At 34.4% G+C, this 25,717-nt stretch overlaps 1 protein-coding gene across 4 annotated transcripts in view; it reads left to right on the forward strand.

Annotated features, from left to right (window-relative positions):
* MAPK9 (mitogen-activated protein kinase 9) overlaps positions 1-25,221 on the forward strand; it is a 56,944-nt gene extending 31,723 nt beyond the window's left edge. For 2 of the 4 annotated variants that reach the window (XM_069077525.1, XM_069077526.1), the window contains exons 5-12: positions 852-990; positions 5,181-5,346; positions 6,873-6,944; positions 9,628-9,810; positions 11,501-11,625; positions 15,549-15,612; positions 17,244-17,315; positions 18,194-25,221. In XM_069077525.1, the coding sequence (XP_068933626.1) occupies positions 852-990; positions 5,181-5,346; positions 6,873-6,944; positions 9,628-9,810; positions 11,501-11,625; positions 15,549-15,612; positions 17,244-17,315; positions 18,194-18,336 (964 nt within the window). In that variant the 3' untranslated portion in view covers positions 18,337-25,221. Of the gene's footprint in view, positions 1-851; positions 991-5,180; positions 5,347-6,483; positions 6,556-6,872; positions 6,945-9,627; positions 9,811-11,500; positions 11,626-15,548; positions 15,613-17,243; positions 17,316-18,188 lie in introns of all 4 variants that reach the window. The other 2 variants (XM_069077527.1, XM_069077528.1) reach the window with 2 other exon arrangements.
* Positions 25,222-25,717: the final 496 nt, after the last annotated feature.

Here is a 25,717-nt window from a genome sequence, read left to right on the forward strand (position 1 = left end):
CTTCCTTAGGAGGAAACATTATAACTATAATACCAGGAGGCTTTGTTATATTCATAACCAAATATTTTTAGTAACCAAATAATGTCTTTCATTAGATCTTTTCTGGAATATTAAATTACACTATCTCTGGTCAGCTAATGTAGTAGTTACATACTTATTTACAATTACTATGTAAAATAGATTAGTTTAATAAATCAAAATACTTTTCTTTTAGAAATCATGAAGTAGAATCTTAATTTTTTTGTATTAATGTACATTATGTTAGCGCTTATTGGCATATGGAGGCCTTTAGAAGTAGCTTTTTGTCATATATAGAATGCTGAGTTTGGAATTAGTATAACCTGAATTCAAGTCCTATTTCTCAACTTTATTTACTCTTTGGTCTTCAGCAAGTCCTTTGGTTGCTTTGTGCCTCAAGAAATTCCTAGGATTTAATTACTGAGTTTTATAGGAGTTATAATCTGCCCTGGTTGAGTTGGAAGGAGGTCCTGCAAACTGCCAACATTATATATCCTTTGCATTTTCCAGCACGGGGATCTGTATCACAGCATAAGTTATTTAATTTAATAAGATGCTATAGGTTCTATTTGTGTTCTTTGAAATACAAATTTTTGATAGACCATGACCCAATTCTTTATTTCTCTGATACTTGATTATTTGATATATTTCTAGAATCCTCAAAAAGTAATGGGGTTTTTATTATTATTTTTTAAGCTAGGCAATGTAATAAATAACCAGATAAAATTTATCGTGATTTCCTACAGGTTTCAGTTGAATATACATCATTTAAATAGTCATACAATTCTGCTAATGTACATATGTGTAAAAGGGAATTTCTTATTTCTTTCTAGGTATTTGGTTATGGAATTAATGGATGCTAATTTATGCCAAGTGATTCATATGGAATTGGACCATGAAAGAATGTCTTACCTTCTTTATCAGATGCTTTGTGGTATTAAACATCTCCATTCAGCTGGTATAATACACCGAGTATGTAGTGATATAACACTGATGTGAATTATTTTTAGTGCTTTAAAAAAAAAACCATTCTTTTTGTTTTTACATGCTTCCATTTCCCAATGCATTTCCTCTCTTCTGCCCCTGACAGAAAATTATACCTTATAACAAAGAATAAAAAAGGGGGAAAAGCAGTTCAACAAAACTAGCCAACACATCAAAAAAAGCTAGTTCCATATGCAGTGTACCACAGAAAGGCAGAAAGTGCCTTTTCATATTTGTTTCTTCCTGTGGGCCAAACTTGGTCATTATTATTCTCCAGTACTCAGTTTCCATGGTTTTTTTGTTTTTGTTTTTTCTCTTTATGTGTTGTAGCCTTTCATGTTATATATTGTTTTCTTGGTTCTGTTTTCTTAAATTTGCATCTGTTTAAATCTTTCCATGCTTTTCCACATTCATCTTACTCATCATTTCTTATAGCATAGTAATATTCCATCACATTAATGTACCACAGTTTGTTTAGACATTTTCCAATTGTGGGCTTTTATTTTGTTTCCAGTTCTTTTCTACCACAAAAAGTGCTTCTATAAATATTTTGGTGTATATGGGACCTGGTTTTTTCCTTCTTATCATTGACCTCCTTGGGGTAGAACTTAGGGTATATGCTTAGGAGTGGAATCTCTGAATCAAAGGTATAGATATTTTAATAACTTTGTTAGCATAATTGCAAATTTCTTTCAAGAATGGTTGAATCAATTCAAAGTTTCACCAATGGTGCATTATTATGTATGTCTTTCTATAATTTTGCCAATATGGATTATTCCCATTGTTTTTTTTCACTCTTGCCATTTTATTAGGGGTAAGGTATAATCTCAAAGTTGCCTTGTTTTGCATTTCTTTTGTCATTAGTGATTCAGGGGGTTCTTTCATATGGTTGTTAATAGTTTGCAGTTCTTTTAAGAGCTGTTTTCTTTTTCTACCATATTTACTTTTGCATTGGTTTATAATGCAAAACTCTAATTCTTCAATTACTAGAGAGTTTTTAAAATCACATTTTAGAGTAGAAAAATCAAGTATACAGTGGATTGTATTGTACCAGATGCCATTATATTAGAAAGAGGAAAGAGGGTCTTTTGTTTTTAATAAGTAGTCAGGCAAAAAGATGACAGTTTTAGAAATCAGTGAACCTGTTCTTTGAAATGATACTCAGGTTCTGTCCTAAAAACTCCTTTATAATGACTATATATGCTGAAACATCATTAATTATCAAGGATATATTTCCTAGGTGTTAGTTCTTTAATGTGTATGATTAATATAAAATGTTTTGAGGTGAAAGTTTGTGGAGATTATTATTTAAAAAATAAAATTCATTACGTTCCTCTTGCATAAGGATTTCCAAAGCCTTTGGGATTCCTACCCAAATTTTTCTTTTATTCAGCCCTGATTCCTGATGTCATTCATGTCTAGGAGTAAGTGAATGAGGTCCCTAGTCAGAGCTTCTTAAACTGCGGGTTTCAACCCCACATGAGGTTGCAAAAAATTTGGCAACAAAGGTTTCTGAACATACAATGACCAAAAATTAGTTAAAAATCAAATGTGGAATGAATGCAAGGTGTTTCTTACAGTACTTTCCCGTGTTGCAACCTCACTGCAGCCTTGGTTCTGAACACAAAGCATATGCACTTTGCACTGTGCATGCCCTCAAAAAGCCAGTGGAAAAAGTTTAAGAAGTCCTGCCTAATCTATATAATTGGCTTACAGCCATAGTTGCATTACTATAGTAGTAGTGCAACACCTACATTCCTCTCAGCTCTTTTCCTGTGGTGTAAAGCCAGTCATGGCTAGTTGAACACTACTAGTGCCTAAAAGAAACTAGTGAAGGGCTGTAGGGAGTTGGAGGCTACTTGCTGAACTGAGACCTTTTCACTTCCTCAAATGTCATAGAATCATAATGTTCAAAGAGAAGAAGGCCCAAAGAGTTGAATGACTCCCCAGTCACTTGCTTTTTCTTTTAGCTTATCCTCAAGTCACACTCCTCTGATTACCCCCAGGAGTATTTACTCCTTTGATTTCTTCTCATCATATAAACTGCATTTCTCTATTGAACCTAGGGTCCACAGATTCCTCCCCAAGGGATCCATGGATAGATTTCAGGGTACCTGTGAACTTGTGAGGAAAAAAATTAGATGTTTATTTTTACTGATTCCTAACTGAAACTTAGTATTATCTTCAGATTTTTTATTCATTTAGAAACATTCTTGGAAAGGGTACATGGGGCTTCACCAGATTGCCAAACGGGTCTTTGATGCCAAAAAAGGTTAAAAGCTTTCTTATTGTTCTCTACAACCTCCCTACCTCCTTGATTAATTACAAAAAAAAAAAAAAAAAAAAAAAAACAACAACTGTGCAGTGTTAGTGTATCACAAATGAATTAGCTTGAAATGGGTTTGTTTTTTGCAGTTAATGGACTTGGAAATGTAAGTACTTTACATTAACTGGTTTACCCTCAAAATTAACACATCACGGGGTGGCCAGGTGGTGCAGTGAATAGAGCACCAACCCTGGAGGCAGGAGGACCTGAGTTCAAATCCAGCCTCAGACATTTAACACTTAACTAGCTGTGTGACCTTGGGCAAATCACTTAAACCCAATTGCCCTCCAAAAAGCTAAAAATGAATTAACACATCACTGGAATATAAATTACTGTATAGAGATAGTAACTCTAAAATGTTTCCATTTTAATTGCCTTTACTACTTTAGGTCCAAGATTTAAATACTGGGTAAATTACTTCCACTAACAGAGAGCAGGGGTCACGAAAATTGACAATTAATAACCAAACAGAAATTGGAGAATCTCATAGTTAGAAAGGACCATGGATATTTTCTAGGTCAACCTATACCTGAGCAGTAATGTATTCTGCAATATCCCTGACAGTGGATATCCAACCACTGCTTAGCCACTCAAGGGACAGAGAGCTCACTATTTTACTTAGGTAGTTCATTTCACATAGCCATGATATGGACTTTTTTCTTTTGCTTTGAACTGACGTCTTACTCTCTGAAGCTGATAGATATACTTGCTCCTCAGATACACTTGAAGAATGACATAATATCCTGTAAATCTTGTTCATGTTAAACTTATTCACTTTCTACAACAGATTCTTATATGGAATGCTTTCTAGTCCTCTCCCCATCTTAGTTATTTCATTGGATTTGCTTCAGTTTAATATCCTTCTTAAAATGTGATGCCTGGACCTGACCCTGTTACTACAAATGTGACCTGAGTAGGGCAGAGGTCACTTTAGTCCCCACTACTTTAGTGGCTCTTCCAGCCACTTGCAGATAAGATTGAAAATCTAGAAATGAAGGTGATAGATACCATCTTATTGGAAAGCTAATATTTATGTCATTTCTTGAATTATTACATTATTGGTTTGGGCCATAATTGAGCATTTTCTTGAAGTTTCTTTTTTAATTATACATACATACATATATAAATATATGTTACATATACATTTAATTGCATATGCATATATGAGACAAATAATCAAACAGGTAACTCTTTATGATAACTCTCTCAAGGTCTGTTGCCAATAAAGGGATTTTGGGGTGGGAAACTTAAGTTCTATACCAAATATAGAGCCAGGCATCCTGAGCCACAAGAAACATTCCTATGGAGGTCTGAAAAGTGTCAAGAAAAGATGAGAGTCATAATGGAAGATGAGCTCCTGAAGTTTGAAAAAGTCTGCAGGGACCTCAAAAAATTGCATCTAGTATTACAGACAATGTACCCCGGTCTCTCACCTTCCTCACTTAAGAATTTTCATCCCATTTGTCTGGGGGATTTTTTTTTCCTACTAAATGTATCTGACTTCATAATTGATGCAAATGAGGAAAATTGGATTTGCTTCATGTGAATTCTTACTGTTTTTCCTGTACTGTATCTGTTCCATAAAATAAGGAATACCTGTTTTAATAAATAGAAGTTGTATACAACTAATTTCTAATATTCTTTCATCTGATAACTATGGACTTAAGATTTAAGTTAATAAAAAAAAAAGTATTAAATGTTTGCTACATGCATAGCATTGTGCTAAGCTCTGGAAAAACAGAAAAGAGATTCCAAATACTTCTGGAAAAGTATTGCGTAAGCCAAAATATATGTAACATTTTCCCGTGTATTTTTAAATCATTTGTACTAACTTAATTCATTGATTTACTAGGATTTGAAACCCAGCAACATAGTAGTAAAGTCAGATTGCACACTCAAGATCCTTGATTTTGGCCTGGCCCGGACGGCATGTACTAATTTTATGATGACTCCATATGTAGTCACACGGTATTATAGAGCACCTGAAGTTATCTTGGGGATGGGATACAAAGAAAATGGTAAGTTCCATATTTTAATGAAAAATTTTATATTCTTTAAAATGGTATTGCTGGTTTTATTCATTTGTTGACAGTGAGTTTGAATTTGAATGTGAAATTATTATTGCTTATTGTTTAAAATTGGTTATGGCCTTATCTAGAGAGGTCACTGTAATCCACATTTATAAAGTCATTCGTTTTTTACCCATATTGGTAAAAAGTAACTTATTTCAGAATTTACTTTTAAATCTGAAAATAATTGATTCCTGAGATAACATGAAAGTTGTTTTCTGTATTCTTAACTTTTGTTGTTTTCTTAAGATTCTGTGTTATTTTAGAAGAAACTAAGCCTATTTTTATTTTAACTCACACGTAAAGAACAGAGGCCTAAATTCAGCCTAGTCACAAGTTACCAAATTACTTTGTTTTCATTGATAAATCATAAGTATTGTCAGACCTATTCCTTCCCTCATACTGACTTGTACTCAAGTCATAAGAGACCTGATAAAAGTTGCTTTACTGTCACCTTATTAAAGAAATACCCCACACAGATGAAATAATGCCAAACCAAGCTACTACCTCCTTCCTTATTTATCCTTATTTCTCTCCTCATAAACATTAAGCTCCTGGACAAATTTTGTTCATGCCTTCTGTGGCATGGTGATAAAGAGTTCTGCCTCAGCTTATAAGAAGAAAGTATATTACATTATCAAAGTCACTTCTACCTGGGCCTTATTTATTTATTTAATGTGTGAAATGAGGGGATTGGACTTAGATGATCTCAAAGACCTCTTTTTGGCTCTAAATGTGTCAAATTGGGATAAACTTCTGGAACTGTTCAGTCAATATAGTGCTGTCTGGAGCAGTATAGCTAAAGGGAGCCCCCTGCTGGATGCTTCTGTTTGCAATGCTTCCATTTGAATCTGAGATGAATGCCTTAAGAAGTGTAATAATGCCAAAGCACCAACTTAATCTTATTTCAGAACATTGTAAAAACTCTGAATTACGTTAATTTTAAAATATTTGCGGTACAGTAAGGATGATGGGCTTCTTTCTGTGTTTCTGTTGTTTAGAAGGCATGTTGGGGATCAAAAGGGTATGGGGTACTCTATGGTTAACTTTTTAATCTATGTTCTCATTGCACCTGACGTTGGGTAGTGGATATCTGGTCTGTTGGGTGCATTATGGCAGAAATGGTCCTTCATAAAGTCCTGTTCCCAGGAAGAGACTGTATCCTTCACAGTGGTTTCTAGAATTATGTAGTAAATTGCTCAGGTTGGAAAATGATCTTTAGATTAGTTTCCATTTACTTTATCAACATGTTTTAACAGTAGCATTAAGTGCCAAGTAGCATTCAGCGCTAAAACTGAATTACTGTAAAATTGAAACCAACAAAAAAATTTGAGTTCATATTGTGTAAAAGTTCATCTTTAGCTAGCCATTTATTTTTCCATATTTATGTGTCTGGTATAGAAGCTAAATTCCTTTTTCCCGCCTTTATTTTGTTCATGGCACTTCATAATTTTATCATTTCATTTTATTTTCAGTTGATATCTGGTCAGTGGGGTGCATCATGGGAGAACTGGTGAAAGGTTGTGTGATATTCCAAGGCACTGATCGTATCCTTCCCCAGTCATCCTTGAACCCCAGCCATACTTTCCATAACCACCAAAGATAAAATGACTTTGTCTGCAGTAGATGAGAACACAAAAAGGAAAACATCATACTTCTTGAGTATGTGTTTGAAATGGTCTTATTCTGATTTTGTTAAATTAGTGTCACTAACCAAGTTGCACATATTTAACTTTCATTCCTGATTATTTTACTATGCTAAACTCTACTGCTTAAATATTAATGTATTTACTTCAGGAGCTATTGCATTAGATGACACATTGGCATTTAATTGCATTTAAAAAGGCATGTAGATATGTAGGAATACAACTATATTAAAGAACAAGATATAATAGCCCACCAAATTAGTTAATTTGTCTAAGAAAGTGGCTATTTTAAACTCAGGATATATTTGTTAAAATTATCAATATGCACTAAAAAAGATTTGTTTTAGAAATTAGGATCAGAAACACATTAAATGAGACCCAAATAGAAAGTATTCAAATGAGATAAAAGGTTGTGTCAAATTTTCTAATTCTTATTTGAGAAAACTTTAAAAATCACCCCAGTGTGTGTGCATGGTTGTTTTTTATTTTTTTTTTTATAATTTTATTTTAACAGTGGTTACTTTGCTTGGGCACATTACAAATACACTGTAGGAACATAAACTTCAGAATTTTAAATTAATAGATGGTCAACTCATTCATGTAAATATCATTTAACAGAAAAAAATCAGATTTAATACTTGCTGTATGCCATTTCTTGTCTGTAGAGTCATGCTTTCATCTTGTGAATGCTTTTTCATCCTAACCATTTTTCCCATGTGTCATTTCTTATTATAATCATTGAATATTTTCACTAGTCTTCATTTAGAAAATTATTAAAATAGTTTATGTCAATTGACAGATATTCTTTGTTTTTCTAATTAATCAATCTGTCTTCAGTATCATATACATTATGTCAGCATACTTTTCCTTATGATCTTTTTATTGGGGTGATTTTTCCAGGTGAAGTAGATAGAGCAAATTTTTACCCAAGAGATACTGCTTTGAAGGGCTTTTTTTGTTTTGTTGTGGCTGGCTTTATGAATACTTCTATGTATCATCTATTTTATAAGTATTTACCATGAAGTTAGATGCTGTATTATATTTCATTATTTTTGAGCAGTTGTCTAGCAATTATACCCTATTTCAAGTTCACCTATTTCAGTGACTAAATGAAGTTTTATTCTGAAAATAAATTCAACTGAAAAAAACTTTATATAGCATATAAAACAATTAAGCTATTTTGCCTAATATTGGGTGAATTATTCATGTCCTGCTTATCAATCACTTTTTTATTTTTGTACAATTTATAATTTAGCTTATTTTGTACTTTAAGAAGAGAATTGAAATTTTTTCCACAAGACTAGGAAATAGTGTTACTGTAGAAAAAATAACTTGGTGCAGAGAGGAGAAGTAGTCTGGTGTTCTTTCAAAAAGAATTAAAGTATTTGGGTTTTTCTGTCATAGTTTAAATGAAAAAGGATACAGATTTATAGACTTATTCTATCAAGAGGTCGCTGGAGTATAACACTGGATTTAGAGTCAAACATTTGAATCCCAGCTCTGTCATTCACCAGATCTATGGCCTTGGGGAAATGACTTTACTTTCCTGGACCTCACAGAAGCAGAGTCAATGATACTTGTACTGTTTGCCTTATAGAGCTGTTATTAGAATCCAGTGAGACAGGATGTGTGAAGTGCTTTGTAAACCATAAGCCATGAGTGTGGACTGTTACATTTGTGAGCAACAATAATAAGTGAGATTACTGGGACCTGCCAGGGCTTGTATTCCACTGTTGTCATAGTCTTTGGAACCCACAGTGAGGCATTTTACCTAACTTTTAGTGAAAGTTAACTATGAATTATGAGAGGTATCCTGGCAGTAGAGGTGTGGAAGTCATTCTGAGAGCTAGCAAAACCAAGCTCCAAAGCCTGCAGTTGTCATATACTGGCAGTGACCCTGGGCAATTCATTTAACTTCTTAGTGCCTTGGGCACTTCTATAAGACTGTAGTTTATAAAGCAGATGCCAAATCTACTTTGGAAGAAGGAGTTTACTCACCTATAATTTTCTATACCATTGAATCAGGTTTGGTCGTCTTTCTTCCCACCCCTACCCTACAAAATAAGCCCCATACAAAAACCAAGAGTTACCTGTAATTTTTGGCTTAAGCATTAATCTTCAGTCACAAGAAAACTATCTCATTGGAGCCAGAATGGCATGTATTCATTATTAGGTAGCTTGATAGGTTGAATCAGAAGACTACAGAAAATAGAGGATTTCAGAGTTGTGAGGGACCAACTTCCCCTTACGTGAACAAATAAAGCAAGGACCCTAGAGAGGTAAAGGATTGAGGCAGGTAGGGACAGAGCAAGAATTAGAGCCTGGGCTTCCTAACTACATTGCTACTTCTCCTTGAAAACGAATGATATGCCATATGTCAGATAGTTTGTATAGTGCTCTCCATAGTTTTGTCTTAAATAGTCAGAATTTGGAATTCTGAGTTTTTATTTAGATGGTATTTTAGAGTGGGATCTCTATTCAATACTTGTTGGTGTATACATATATACTTTAGCTATTTTTTTCCTGGATTATACTTTGTATAATATGGTTGTTTCAGTTATATTTTCTTAAAGAAGTCCTACAGATATTGATCAGTGGAATAAAGTTATTGAGCAGTTAGGAACACCATCATCAGACTTTATGAAGAAATTACAGCCAACTGTGAGGAATTATGTAGAAAACAGGCCGAAATATCCTGGTATCAAATTTGAAGAACTTTTCCCTGATTGGATATTCCCATCAGAATCTGAACGAGATAAACTGAAAAGTAAGACTTTTTTTTTCATATGCTTGAGTTTCCTAATACACATGAATTTAAAAAAAATTTTTTCATATTTACATTGCACAGTATGAACATGAAGTGATATATTTACTGTAAAATGTAATCAACCTGTAAAATGAAAATAACATCAGAATACATTAAAACTTTGTAATTATACCAGTATTTAGAATCTTCAAACACCTTGCCACTTCTCAAAGACATAGAAGTCTAAAATGAGGAGAGTCAGTGTCAAAATGGATACCTAAAACCTGAGATTCTGCTCTCAAAGTCTACCTTTTTGAAGTCTTCAAGCAAAATTAAAAAGCTTCATAGATTAATTTGAAAGATTGTACATATGTTAATTCCCGAAAGTGGAGTTCTAAAGATGGGAATTTCACACTTTGTCAGAGCTTCCAAATAAAGTGTTTTTTAAATATAGTTTCCCATACCGCATTATCCCAGTCATCCTAATCATTTGCCTCTTCAGAATCTGACCTTGAGAGAACTTAAAAAAAAAACTGATACCCCTGAACCCAAAGCAAATTATATCCTGTGATGATCAGAGGAACACAACCCTCCATTTGCCTGTAGTTATGAGTAAACCTTACTTTATGCAGAAGCCCATCACTCTTAATTTATGTATCAATTTTGTTTTGTTTTTTTATTATAATCCTATAGATTTTTTTTAATTACTAGAATTTCTTCCCTAACGTACCTTTTACAAAATGCCTTTGTGTGGAGTTGAGAGGCCAGGCTTATACATCTCCAGCACCTGGCACATAATAGACACTTAATAAATTCTTTTTGATTGATTGATACAGTCTATTTAAGAGAATGAGATAAAGCACTACATCCTTCTCTGGAAATTGGGCCTTTTTTAACTTGGAAGATAAACTTTGTAGGAAAACAATCCGTCTTATGAATATATAGATGTTGATTGCTAATGACTTTTCATCATGCTTCAGTAGTCAGCTCCCAGTTAATCAGAAAGTTACTTTAGGCAGAATCCCAAATTCCTATCCTTTCTGGTTAACCAAGGTTTTAATGTAATTATTTTTAAAGTTTATGTGTAGCCATGGAAGAAGGAATACCTAAGGGAATGACGCCAAGCTTTAGTGCTTTATTCCCCAGAAGGAAGAATGAGAACTGTCAAACCTCAGGACAGTTCCAGCTGTTTGGCCTTTTTCTTTCATTCTTTGTCAGAGAGTCCTGTCCTTTCTAGATATTAGCATAGACATGTAGCCTACACACAGTTCCATCCCATGAGCATATTCTTTCTTATTTCTCATAAAAAGCAAATAGGGGGGCAGCCAGGTGGCTCAGCGAGTAAGAGCACCAGCCCCAGTGTCAGGATGACCTAGGGATCAAATCCGGGCTCAGATACTTAGCACTACACCCAGAAATAATTGGCCGTGTAACCTTGAGCAAGTTACTTAACCCCAATTGCTTAAAAAAAAAAAAAAAAAAGCAAATAGGATTTAATGGGTTTTTCTTTCCTTAAGAAATAGTTTCAGGACTGTGGAAATTTCAAATTTTTTCAAAGTCATTGAGGAGAAAATTCTTTTTCATAATCTGAGCTTTTGATCTTTTGCTTCTGTGATGTCATATTTAACTTTTTTATCATGTGTTTTTAATTTTTAAATTAAAACTTAGTTTTAAAAATCTGATTCTTCATATACTTTATTTTTCTTCCTAGCAAGTCAAGCTAGAGATTTGTTATCAAAAATGCTCGTCATAGATCCTGACAAGCGAATTTCTGTTGATGAAGCCTTACGGCATCCATATATTACTGTTTGGTATGACCCTGCTGAAGCAGAGGCAGTAAGTATTGATTTTTAAAGTATGGATCTTTTTAATATCTGATTTTTTAGATAGAAGCAAGGCATATCCTGGAAGTTAAGGAAGTTTAACACTGATATTTGTGGATCTCTCTCTGTTCTCCTGTGTCTACCTTCTCCCTTCTGTTTTTTCTCCTCTCCTTTCTCTCCCCTCTTCCTTTTCTTCTCTTCTTTCTCTCCCTCTGTACCATAAACTATAAGTATGTGTATATGTGCATAATATATATATATATACACACACATATGTGTGTGTATTATATACACATATATCACATATATATTACATATGAGATGGTTAAATAAGTATAGGCAGTCCCTGGTTTATACACAACTTAGACATACATATAGTAATCAGGAGTGACTAAGTCTAGACCTCACTTCCTAAAAGGACCTGTGTTCCCTTTTTACTCAACTTAGAACTGACTGGTGAGTGCCCTAGAGAGCTGCTTTCTCTTATGCAGATGTAGAGGTACTGATAGTAGCTTTCTGTTATGCAAATACAGGAATGTAGAGAGTTTTATTAGTTGCCCATTCCTAGCTCTAATTCTCTGCCTTTACCTTCTCCCTCTGCCCTGCCCATTGCTTATGATAAGTTTGGGAGGTATGTGTTTGCCATCCTAGATCAGTACTGGAAATGCATCATCCCCAAAGAAACCTTGAGTTCTCTGCATTCTTTGACACTTGACTCTCCCTTCATCCTGGATACTGTCTTCTTCTTTGGTTTTTGTGACACAGCTCTGCCATGGTTCTCCTTATACTTATTTGGCCATTTCTTTTTCTTCTTTGCTGGGTCATGACTAGGTCTTATCCCTTTACCATAGTTGTCCCCTAAAACTCTATTCTGGGCATCCTCCTCTTTCAGCCCTCTCTTAATGATCTCATCATTTCCTGTAGCTTCAATTATCTTTATCCTGCTAACTGCCAAATCTATATATTCTTCTCCAGCTTCTCTTCTAGACTCGTCAGTCCTGCTTCACCAGCTGCTTATTAGACACTTCCACCTAAGTATTCAATACAGACCTCAAGTTTAACATGGTCAAATTAGAACTCATCTAATTCGTAAACCCATCTTTTCCTCCATACTTTCCAATTTCATTTTTTTCTATATTGATTTTATATTGTAAAGCCTATTCTGTATTATAAAACCACTTTTAACATTCATTTTTAAAATTTGGGTTCCAAATTCTCTCCTTCCCCTCTCCCTAAAACAGTAAGGAATTTGATATAGATAGATCATAGTTTTTCAGTGATGCAAAATTTATTTCCATATTAGTCATAATTGTAAAAGAAAAAACAGACCAGAAAAAATGAAGTAAAAAAACAGTGTGCTTTGATCTCTGTTTAGACTTCATCTGTTCTTTCTACGGAGGTAGATAGCATTTTTCATAGTAAATCCTTCAGAATTGTCTTAGATCAGTGTATTGCTGAGAAGAGTTAAGTAATTCAGAATTTGTCATTGCATAGTATTGCTGTTACTATGTACAGTGTTCTCCAAACTTCACTCACCATCAGTTCATGTAAGTCTTTCCAGAATTTTCTGAAAGCATTCTGCTCATTCATCATTTCTTATAGCACAATAGTATTCCATCACAATCATATACCACAGCTTTTTTTAGCCATTTCTTAATTGATGGGCATCTCCTCAATTTCCAGCTCTTTGCCACCACAAAAAGAGTTGTTATAAATATTTTTGTACATATAGGTCCTTTTCCATTTTCTTCTTAAGTCTCTTTGGGATATAGACCTAGTAGTGCTATTGCTAGGTCAAGGGCTATGCACATTTTTATAGCTCTTTGGGCATAGTTCCAAATTGCTCTCCAGAATGGTTGGTTCAGTACACAACTCCACCAAGAGTGCATTGGTGTCCCAATTTTTCCACATCCCCTCCAGCATTTGTCTTTTCCTTTTCTGTCATATTCTCCAATCTAATGGATGTGAGGTAGTACCTCAGAATTGTAATAATTTGCATTGCTCTATTCAATAGTGATTTAGAGCATTTTTCATATGATTATAGATAGCTTTGATATCTTCTTCTGAAAACTGACCTTTCATACCCTTGGACCATTTATCAATTAGGGAATGACTTGTGTTTTTAGAAATTTTACTCAGTTCACTATGTAGTTGAGAAACAAGCCCTTTATCAGAAAAACTTGCTGTAAGAAAAATTGTTCACATTTTTCTGCTTCCTTTCTAATTTTGGCTGCATAGGTTTTGTTTGTGAAAAACCTTTTTAATTTAATGTAAGTAAAATTATTAATTTTATATCCCATAATGCTCTCTGACCCCTGTTTGAGATAAAATTCTTCCTTTATCCATGTATCTGATAGGTAAATTATTTCATACTTCCCTTATTTGCTTGAGGTATTACCCTTTATGTCTTAATTATGTACTTATTTTGATGTTCTTTTGGTATATGGTGTGAAATTTTGTCCTATACCTATTTTCTGCCAAACTGCTTTCCAGTTTTCCGAGCATTTTTTTCAAATAGTGAGTTTTTGTCCCCAAGGCTGGGATCTTTGGGTTTATTAGACACTGTATTGCTGTGGTCATTACCTACTGTGTATTGCATACCCTATCTATTCCATTGGTGCACTATATTTCTTAGCCAGTAGCAGTTTGTTTTGGTAAACCAAAACCAAAAAATGATAAACCACTTTATCATACAGTTTGAGATCTGGTATGGGGAGGCCACCTTCCTTGATGTTTTTTTCCCATTAATTCCCTTGATATTCTTAACCTTTTGTTTTTCCAGATCTACCTTTCATTATTATTTTTTATAGCTCTGTACTAAGTTATGGATAGTTTGATTGGTATGGCACTGAATAAGTACATTAATTTAGGTAGAATTGTCATTTTTTATAGTGGCTTGGCCTACCCATTAGCAATTAATATTTTTCCAGTTGTTGAGATTTTATTTTATTGGTGTGAAAAGTGTTTTCTAATTGTGTTTATATAGTTTTGAGGTTTGTCTTGTCAGGTAGACTCACAAGGGCTTTATACTGCCTATACCTACTTCCCTATTTCAATCTAGGACACCACCATTCTTCACAGGGTTATAAACCCAATTTTGTAACCTCTCATCCATCTTCAACTTTTCATTCTCCATCATTCCCTAAATCTAATCAGTTGCAAGCCTTGTCAATATAACAGCTTAACATCTTTTTGCATCCATTCCTTTATCTAACATGACTACCCCCCTAGTTCAGAATCTCATTTTTTCTCACCTGGATTATTACTGTAGTCTCCTAATTGAACTCATTGCTTCTAGTCTCTCCCCACTCCAAACCATTCTCCACAAACTGCGAAAAAATCTTTCTAAAGTACATCTCTGACCATGTCAGTTCCTTATTCAAGAAGCTCCAGTGACTCCTTAATGCCACTAAAATAAAATAAAAATTCCTTCCTTAGCACTGTTATTTAAAGCTTTTCACAATCTGGCCCCTAGCCTTCCTTTCTAGACTTATTTCATATTACTCCCCTTCATGCACTGTGTCCCTACCAAACTGACTTACTTGCTGTTTTCCAGACAGTATTCTATCTCCCACCTCTACAGTTTTCCTCATACCTGGAATGCATTCCTTCCTTGCCTCTACCTCTGAGAGTCATTAACTTTTCTTGGGTTCTCCTTAGGTACCACCTCCTCACGATCCCACTCACTGTTAGTCTTATTTCCCTTCTCTAGTGATCTGTATTTAGCTGTGGATAAGTTGCATCTTCTCAGTAGACTGTAAACTCCTTAAGGACAGGGACTGAGGTTTTTTTTGTTCTTTCTATTTTCATTTTTTTTCATGTGGTACATGTTTAATAGATGCTTATAGATATTGATGAAGTATCTTAGGAATTCCTTATATATAGTAGATTTTTTTGTACAACAGGACTTTTTATTTTTTCAAATTTAACTTTTAGCCACCACCTCAAATTTATGATGCTCAGTTAGAAGAACGAGAACATGCTATTGAAGAATGGAAAGGTAACGACACAAGTTATTTTGGTCATTAGCTATAGACATTTTTATCAATATTTCTTGGCACAAATACATTTTGTATAGCATAATTAACTAAGAGTCAGTTTAATCTTTATTTTCTAAAACTGTGGGACTGTTTAGAATTACATAGTTTTATCCCCAAATTCTTACGCTAATCAGTAAGTTTCTTGAAATGAGTTTTTATTATTTTGTTTTCAGTTCTTGCTAAGCCAGATGCAGAAATTTTTTTAAATCATTTTGTTATAACTTATTTTTAGGAAAGAAGAAATTTTTAAAGATAATTTGTTTTTGCTAAAATGCTATTGTTTTAACACTTTAAAGTGATTTGATAGAGATTTCAAGTATTTATTTGTTGGTGATTGAAGCATATGATTACATGGTAGTAATACCTAGAACATCTTTTCTCTTTGTTGCTAAACCTGGCATCTCTCAAAGCATGGTAAAAAATCTTAAAGATAATTTAATCCAGTGCTTTCAAGAGAACTAAGACCCAGAGGAAGCAAAAGACTTACTGAAAATGAGCAGTAAAAATAGCTTGGCAGAAAGAACATACTGAATCGGAGACAGAAAACCTAAGTTTGGATTCACCCCTGCTATTTAATTAGTTGTGCATCTGTGAGCAAGTCACTTAATTACTCTGACCCTTAGATACCTAATCTTTTTAAAAAGAGGGGCTTGGGCCACATGATTTTTAAGATTTCTCTCAGCACTAAATCCTGTGTTCCTCATCAGAAGGTCAGGACAAAGCCTTGGATTAAAACTGATGTCTCCTGACTTCTAGCATAGAAGGCACACTGTGTGAATGATAGATAGAAACCTTAGCATGGTATACAAATACATAAAAATTTCTCATGATAGAATAGCAAATTAAAAATAAAATGCCATCCATTATATTTTATAGCTACCTAATCATAATTTAGTTTAGCCATTGTATACTTCATTTTGTATTATTCCTGTAATTTTCAAGTCTGTTTGATCACATTAATTTAGTTGTCAATAAAAGCATTTTGAAAAATTCATTGGTGGATAAAGATACCTTTAATATTATTATGCCATATTTTATTTTAAGCCTTGACCTATAATTTTATTGGTATAGCAAACTCCTCTGAGGAAATAGATGTGTATCTTCTTTGCAGCTCTGGGGCACTGAGAGATTAAGTGTCTTGCCCAGGGTCACTCAGCCAAGATGTATCAAAGACAGGCATTGAACCCAAGTCTTACTGATTCCAAAGCCTGCTCTTTATGTCCGACCTATGTCATACTGTTTCTCATTATTACTATTTTGTTAACTATTCTGAACTCTAAATTTTTTATTATGTTTTAGATATATTGTTGTTCTGGTATTCCCCATTTTTTTAAACATGACATATAAAAGTCTGTACTCCATCTCTAATTCTTGACAGGTAAATCTGACAGAAGTCTCCTGGGCTCAGATTTGCCTACAATTACAGCACTGAAACGGAGGATATTTGATATATATAACCATAGACTAGCATAGTATTCAATTCAGGAATATCAAAAATAGGCCTTTTATCATAGTGAAAGTTAATTTTGAAACAGTTTATAGAAATGTAAGGAAACTAATGAAGCATTTTAACTTAAATTTCTATTTGAAGAACTAATATACAAAGAAGTAATGGACTGGGAAGAAAGAAGCAAGAATGGTGTGGTTAAAGATCAGCCTTCAGGTTAGTGATTAGTTTAATCATTTTACTTCTAGTCATCTTGGCTTTAGCCAACTTAAATACTAACCATGTGTTCTGTACTAATCATTATGGTTTACACAGTTGTTTTTAAAAAAGAATTTGCCTCATCTTAACACTTTACTCATTCTGATGAGTATAAAGTTACCTTCTAAGTTAGACATAATCCTCTATAACCATAGCTACACAATCAAATCAAGCAGAGAATTAAAGCAGTTTGTTCCAAGGACAAATTGGGTTTTCTCTAAACACTTTTCCCCAAATTTTCCAATTAATTGCTAATAATCATTTCATTTCACTAGTAGTAGCCTGGGACCTATGAGCACCTCTTCAAAGTACAGAGGCTCAATACATTACTTTTACATATATAAAGAACAACTAGGTGGCACAGTGGATAGAGCATCGGCCCTGGAGTCAGGAGGACCTGAGTTCAAATTCAACCTTAGACTCTTGACACACTTACTAGCCATGTGACTTTGGGCAAGTCACTTAACCCCAGTTGCCCTCCAAAAAAAAAAAAAGAAATTGTAGGTCCAGGCCCTAGCCTTACATATGTCAATGTGGTTGATAAAGCCAGACTATTGGAAAAGAAAATGAAAATGTCTTTGAAAAGACATTGAATCTGGGGGATTGAAGAGCCTAAGAATAGGGAGAACTTGGGAAAAGATTTGAGAGTTAATCTTGACTAACTGCATCCCACTGAGTAACTCCTTTTTAAGATTATTTTTCTGCCTATGGGATTGGGGAATTATCATAAAGGGAAAGGAAAAGAAACATCTTTTGCCCATAACCCTCACTGTTTTGCTTATTTTTGTAGCAATGTCTTGCCTCAGATTTTATTATATTTGGTTTACTTAGCACAGATGCAGCAGTAAATAGCAACACCACTCCTTCTCAGTCCTCATCTATCAATGACATTTCATCCATGTCAACAGAGCAGACATTGGCTTCAGATACAGACAGCAGCCTGGATGCCTTGACAGGACCCATTGAAGGTTGTCGATGATAAGTTAAAAATTGCAAACTTGCAATTGAAAAAGAACTCTTGATTCCATGCTTGTAAGTTCATGGAACCAAGCAGGGAAACTCCATGTTCTGCATGTCCTAGTCAGTGCAATGCCTGTGTTCTTACTCAGCTGTAATTTGATTGCCTGCTTGATGTTATAAAAATGAAAGCAACACAAGTGTCTGATAAAAAAATAAATCAAAAGCCAATCATAGAATATTTCAGGTGAGCAATTATAGTAGGTGGGGGGAAAAAAGAGAATTGTGATATCAGCAATGACCATGTGTCTTTAGCAAACTTCTGGACTTACACACATGTGCCATCAGAAGCTTGCTTTATTTATTTAGCTTTGCTTTTTGGCCTGTCTTGCATTCAGAAATAACGGTGTGTAAAAGTCCAGTGATGCTCCAGACAGTGTATTTTTTCAAGCCATTTCTTATTCCTCCTGAGTAATGTGGTGTCTACAGTAGAAGAAATAAATAGTCCTATGAGGTTTAATCATCTATTATTGCCTACTTTGCTCTCTATAATAGTAAGCTTCATCCTATAGCTTTTTTTCTTTCAGGAGAACAGGCATTTTAAAAGTATATATTTAGTAATAAAAAAAAGGCAGTTGCTTTCCATGAATTAATGGCATTCAAGGCTGAGGATGAATTATTGTAATATATATGTATACACATGTATACATATATCTATATACACATATATATATATATATATATATATATATATATGTTGATGTTGACCACTACCCAAACAAAAATATTTACAAGGACATTTGTTCTTCTTAAATTGCTGTGTCCTGTGTTGATATGTAAATTTGACTTTTCAGTATGCCAAAGGATGTTTTGTTACACGCAAAGTCATATCTGAATTTTAAAAGCCTGTCCATTTAATTTACCCCAGGTCTATTAGTATTCCAGATATCTTAGTTTACAGTACTTTAAGAAGCTCTGTGTCTCCCAATAAATATTGTTACTGTTATTCACAATAGTATGGTGGCACATGGATTCTTAAACTCATTATCTTCATCACTGATAGAGTAGATTTTTGCAAAATTTTTTCAGAATGGGCAGATTGACTGGATTTGGGGAATTCCTGATGCTTAATAGGTGTACACTTGACTGTGAGCAAGTCACATAATATCCTTGAACCTCAGTTTCTTCACCTGTTAAAAAGAAGAAAATAATCCACATAGTGCATGTCTCACAGGGTTGTCTCCAGGCTCAAACATGATCATGTATGGTGTTGCAGATTTTAAAGTAATGTAATAAAATGCCTTTTATGTGAAAAGTCAAATTGATCATTAATTTCAAGTTAATTGAGAAAAACATTTATTATGATTCCCCAATTCATATTTTATCTGTTTTAAATGAAAGATGCTTAGCATATGTTTAAGAAACTTCTGGCTTTTAAAAAAAGCTTTCTGAAGGGTATATAAAGGAGTCTATCCTGGGGGTACTCTATTTTTTTTTAACTAGCAAAATATCATTGAAGGATGATTTGGGGATTTGAGGGGGCATGCTGACCTACAGTCAATAAACAAGCTGATAAAAGATTTGTAACTTGTAATTAAACTGCTCACCTGAAAGAGATACTTTGAATATTATTAATGTGTTTTTATATATGTATACATATACATACATATATATTGATCAAAATTCATTAAGACACTGAGTATATCTAAATGGCATTGCAGAAATGGAGTCAGTTAAAACAATTGCATTTCAACTATGTTGCTCATAATTTTTCCCCCTCAAGAGCTTATTTTTACAGACTAATATCTTGTTTTTAGTCATTTTGGAAGCTCTTTGGACTGAACATTCAGAATGTTTTGAGGAAGTATTTTAATAAGAAAAAGTCTGTTATAAATACTATATAAAAATGAGGTTTTGTCTACACCAGTTATGTCATATGTTTGGTCTTATCACTGGAAACTGGAGCCTTTGGTGGACAAGAAAGCAAACTTACACGAATCTCTGAAATAATTTATTCCGTATTGAAGATTACAAACCAGACAAATTCAGCTTTGGCGACTCTAGGATTCCAGCAGAAATACCCATTATAAAAATTAATTGTTATTTGTTCTTAATGTGTTTGAGGGGGAAAAAGGATATCACTATGCATATTAAGATGGTCCTTTCTTAAACATTTATTGTTTGAAGAGCAACAAATCCACCATGCCTATATTTCTCTTTTTTTTAATGCACTTTAAAGAAAATTGATGACACTTTGGTAACTTTTCTGCTTTGGAAGTTTGTCTGAAGAGAAGCACCCTGAAGCTTAAGAGGGTACTTTCTCCTGTCATCTACCAAAGGATATTTGTGAGTGGAATCCATTGTAACTTGTCCATACATTACACTGCTGCCCATTTATTTTCAGGTGCAATTCCAGATGTTCATTTTCATTGACAAAGCCAGTATGATTTGGATAATGATTACTGTTGGCACCATCTTTCTTCTTATATATTACCATTGCAGTAGAATTCTGTGAATTTGCTCTACGTGACAGATCTAAGACTTAAGACCCCATACTGGAGGCAACATGGTTTTCAGAATGATACCTCACTGCAGTTTTAGAATTCCTGTCCCCATCCCCTGGGCTGGCTGACCTTTTGGTTCTCATACAATGTGAATTGTTCTAGTTTGACCTTTATTGACAGTTAACTGAAGTTGGATAGATTACAAATTTTGCAGATCTTTTTCATCTTTGCTGTTTGTCTTGTTGAAGTAACCCTTTGGGAAGTGCATTATTATAACCCAGATAACTTAGAAGAGTCTTGAAATTGGAAATGGGGACTTTTTTATTGGCTCAGTTTTTAGTCCAAAAGAAAAGTGGTTCTGTTTTGATTTTACATGCCAGTTCCCAAGCATGGGAAGCTCTCAGAGCACAGTAGCAGGTCAGCTCAGCAAACATCAAGTGTGGACCATGTTCAAGGCACAATTCTGGGCACAGGGGATACAAAGTTGAAATAAGACACATGTGCCTTCCCTCAAGAAGCTTAGAATGTAGTAAGGGGCAGGGAAATCTGAAATACTGATTAGATTTTTAAATAGTTTTTCTTCACCCTCATCATTGGCATATGAATTTCAGAGTAGCGATAGTGGAATAACAGCTAAGGGAGAAAACTATAGAATACTGAGTGTAACCTTGGTTTAATCAAGGTTTAATATTGTCTTTTTGTGACATGTTCATCTGGGTAACTTGTGTGATAACTACATTAAGTATGGTCACAGCCACTCAAGACTAAATATATGTCCTGGTGATTAACATTTATGATCTTTAAGATCACACATCCCAAAAGTAAATGGATTTATCTAAGTTTTTATCATTTAAAAAAATAAAGTGTATCCATTTGGATCATTGAAAATTCCTGAGGCCAAATTTTCAAATAGGATCCCCTTATTTGTACCTGTATTGGAAGGTATAGGTGGCAAATTTCCAAAAGGCAAGTTGTGATTGCTTAGATTTGCAAGCGTATACTCATTCACAACTACAACATGTAGTACCTCCCTTCCCCCAGGTGAAGCCTCCTTAAAAGATTGTGACCAATGGGGTGCTCGTTAGCTGTCATTTGTGTTTAGGTCTTGCTGCTTAAAAATCCTAACGGTGCTTGCAGTTTTGCACATGAATCATTTCATTTTCTGTTTTTGAGGTACTTTAGGATGCTCTTAATATTGGCATCATAGACTTGGCAGGATCCTCTTTCCTTCTAGCTGAAAAGCATAACTACCCCTGATCATCCTAGACAAGTGAGTACAATATCTATCTTATTTTAAGATATGTAGGGGAAAAATTATCTAATATAAGTGTGGCTTTGATTTCTCCTTTATTGCCACCTTACCTATCCCCTTGTAAATTTAGAAAATATTGTTATTTTCACTTGTATATTAAAGAGTCCAATCTTTTGTTTAAACCATACTTTTTAAGTCTAAAAATTAGCTACCTTATCCTATCCAGAATACTTTGTGATCATGTGTGATGAATTTAAGCACTAGCTCCCTAGTTGTTGCTAATTATATTTTGCAAAAATATAATTATAGACTTTAGAAAATCATTATGTTGATACAAGTTAGTTTCCTTGATTTTAAGAATGGAATGTAGAGCCACAGCATATGTCCCTGTTAGTTTCTGTTATGGTCCCTATGTTTTTTGTATATACTAATCAGGTCATGGCTGCCACTTTTCCTCCGGGAATTTTAAAAGAGAGGCTTTAAATATAGATGTGGTCATTTTCTTTCATTGTGCATAGAGAGAACCTAGGTCCGATAGTGACACAGTAGCTATTAACTGGCCTTTTCTTGGTCAGAGAAACTTAAGAGCTGGAAAGGACTTTGTCATCTGAGGTTAGTCCTTCATTTTATAAATAAGAGCACTCAAGCCCTGAGATGAATCAATTTCAGTACAAGACCACACCTCTGGTTAAATCTTGGCAGAACCAGGACAATAACCCAGAACTATTGATATTTTGGCTCAGGGCTCTTTGAATTGAGCTACCATGTAGCAGCCTCTCACTCTTATTATGGCTCCATGGAATGGCTGTTTCTGAGGTATTTAATGTTTATACTGAAGGGAAGACAGAATATCTACTAGAACCTCCTAACTTCATTTTTTACTACTCCATCTGCATCTTTCTCATCTTTAAGTACAAGGGAGATTTTCAGAGTTCTCATTCTAGACCTCAGGACTAACTGTGATTCTTATTGAAGATCAAAGTAAGGAAGGAAACTCACTACAGGTCAAATGTTCCCCTTTCCTATCTGTTATTTAGTAGCATGTTTGCGAGGGGACAGACTTTAATCTTAACATTAGAGCTTTATGAAAACATGAATGAAACAAAGTGTTAGCTATACATTTAAAGACCATGTTCATTTATGGGTTTTTTACTAGCTGGAACATATAATTTATTCTTCACTTAATCACTTTAAACTTATGCTCTTCTAAGAATGTTATCTTCTCTACTCCCCCAAAACTTTCCCATATTTCATCCTTAATTTCATAGAATCTCAGAGTTGGAAGATACCTCAGAGGTCATCAAATCCAATGCATAATTAAATAAGAATTCCCTTTATTCTGTCCTTAATAATGGGCCATCTACCCTCTATTTGAACATTTCCAATGACTGAGATTCACTACCTCACAAGCCAGCCCATTCCATTTTTCAACAATTCTAATTGTTCTAGATATGTTGAGATAAAATTTGCTTCTCCATAACTTCCACCCAGAGATTCTGATTCTGCCATTTGGAGCTATATAGAATTAAGTCCTGTTCCTCTTCCATATGGGAGCCCTCCAGGTATTTGAAGAAATGCGACACTTCCTTCCCTTACTTAAGCCATTCTTCATATAACTTGACTACATCCTACTTAATTACATCCCTCATATCCTGGTTGACTTTCTCTTGATGCACTTCATTTTGTCAGTGTCCTTCTTAAAATGTGGCACCTGAAGCTGAAACAGTCCTTCAGCTATGGTCTGAATAGTTTAAGTTTAGCAAAATTACCTTGTTCTGAACCCTATACTTAACATTAATAATGCTCTTAAGGTTGTTTGTAGCTTTTTTTGACAGCCATATCACTGTTGACTCATATTGAGCTTGCAATTATGTAAAACCACAGTTCTCTTTAATGTGAAATTATGTTAGGCCTAGTCTAAGTGCAGAAAGTTTAATTTGTGAGCCCATCCTTCCATCCTATAGAAATAGTTTTGGGTCATGTTTCTTAACTACCATTTTATCTCCCTCCCAAATTTGTGGATGATTTATCTATCCATAGATTTGCTGAGCTTACCATCCTTTGTCTTCACCCAAGTCAAAATAAAAATGGTGAACTAAGTAAAGCTGGAGACAGTGTCCTATTTCTGTGATTCAGATTCTGTGATAATATCCTGAGGCACATTACTGGAACCTTCCCTTGAAGTTGATATTGACTTATTAACCAACATTCTTGGCTTACAGTAATCCAGCCAGCTAACCTTAATACAATCATACAACCCACACTTCCATTTTGTCCACAAATGTATCTTGATGCCTGTTGTCAGAAATCTTACTGAGATACACATATATAGACACACACGTACTACACACATACGTATACATACATGTATGTATACCCACTTATGTATCGGATCCCTAATTACCAATCTAACAAACTTATTTGAAAAATAAAATGAGGTTAGTTTGACATAAGTGCTTCTTAGAGTCCAAGTTTGGTCCTGGGGAATCATTGCTTCCTTCTTTTTTTTTTTTTTTGATTGGGGGGGAGCACCAGCTTTTACTTTAGTATCATGGTCTACTTTGCCTTTGTCCTCTGTATAAAATGCACATTGTTGTTGAATAGTTCTGCTCATCCCAATGTATTTTAATCAGTGAGCAAATTGTGGGGGTGGTAGGGAGCAGGACGGATATAGTATTAAGTCCTAATACCACTAATTTGTACTCAGAATATTTGACTTTATTTTGGTTACAGTTTGTGATTTCAAAAGGAATGATATGTACTTTGAAGTCTGTAATCCCTGTAGAGTTACATGAAGTGGCTTATATGCCTATTCCACTGGGCTTCATTGATACCGCCATTTGTCATTCTTGTTGCCTGTTCAGTACAAAAATGTTTTATGTAATGGCCTTGACGGTTTTGTCTCATGCTGGATATAATTTCAAGAAGTTTTACCACTTAAGACACATTGTTTTTTATCGATGGCAGTTGTATTTCCTTGTTTTCATTTGATTTTAAAGTAGGCTAGCGTTTCATAAAGAATGTTGTCAATAGTTAAGTTTGAACTGCTAGCTATATCATATGAAATTTTATTTCTTAAAAGCCTTTTTAAAGAAGTAAATTATCTTACTAAAAACACTGTAAAAAAAAATAAATATTTGAATGGCAAACATTCAACTGTCTGTGTTGTTTGTTTAACTCCTTTTCAGAGCTCAAGGTCCAGAATGCTTGCCACTATCTGTGATAATGTGGGCCAAGGATTGCATGGATAATTTGAATTTAGAGAGGATCCCCAAAACTTTTGTACTGAGTAGTCATTAACCACCAAGCCTTTTTTTTTTATTAAACCAGAGCTATTAACAAGAATAAATTAACTTGAGTAAGATCTCTGGGTCCTTTAATAGAGGTTCTAATGATGATAATGCTTAAAGCAGTACTTCAACCAAACAATGAACCAAAAAAAAAAGACCAGAGTAAACCATGCTAATTGACTGAACTCTAGTCCAAAACAAACGTGGATATTGATTTGTCACAGAATTGCAGTAACCAAACTCAAACTGATTTCCCATTTACCATCACTGCTTCTCCCTCAAAAAAGGCACCTTGGGGCAGCTAGGTGGCGCAGTGAGTAAAGCGCCGGCCCCTGAGTCAGGAGGACCCGAGTTCGG

Source organism: Petaurus breviceps, unplaced genomic scaffold (assembly GCF_028583685.1).
Source record: "Petaurus breviceps papuanus isolate PSGF00001 unplaced genomic scaffold, PetGlider_PUasm1.0 90994, whole genome shotgun sequence".
In the NCBI taxonomy this organism is placed as follows: Eukaryota; Metazoa; Chordata; class Mammalia; order Diprotodontia; family Petauridae; genus Petaurus; species Petaurus breviceps.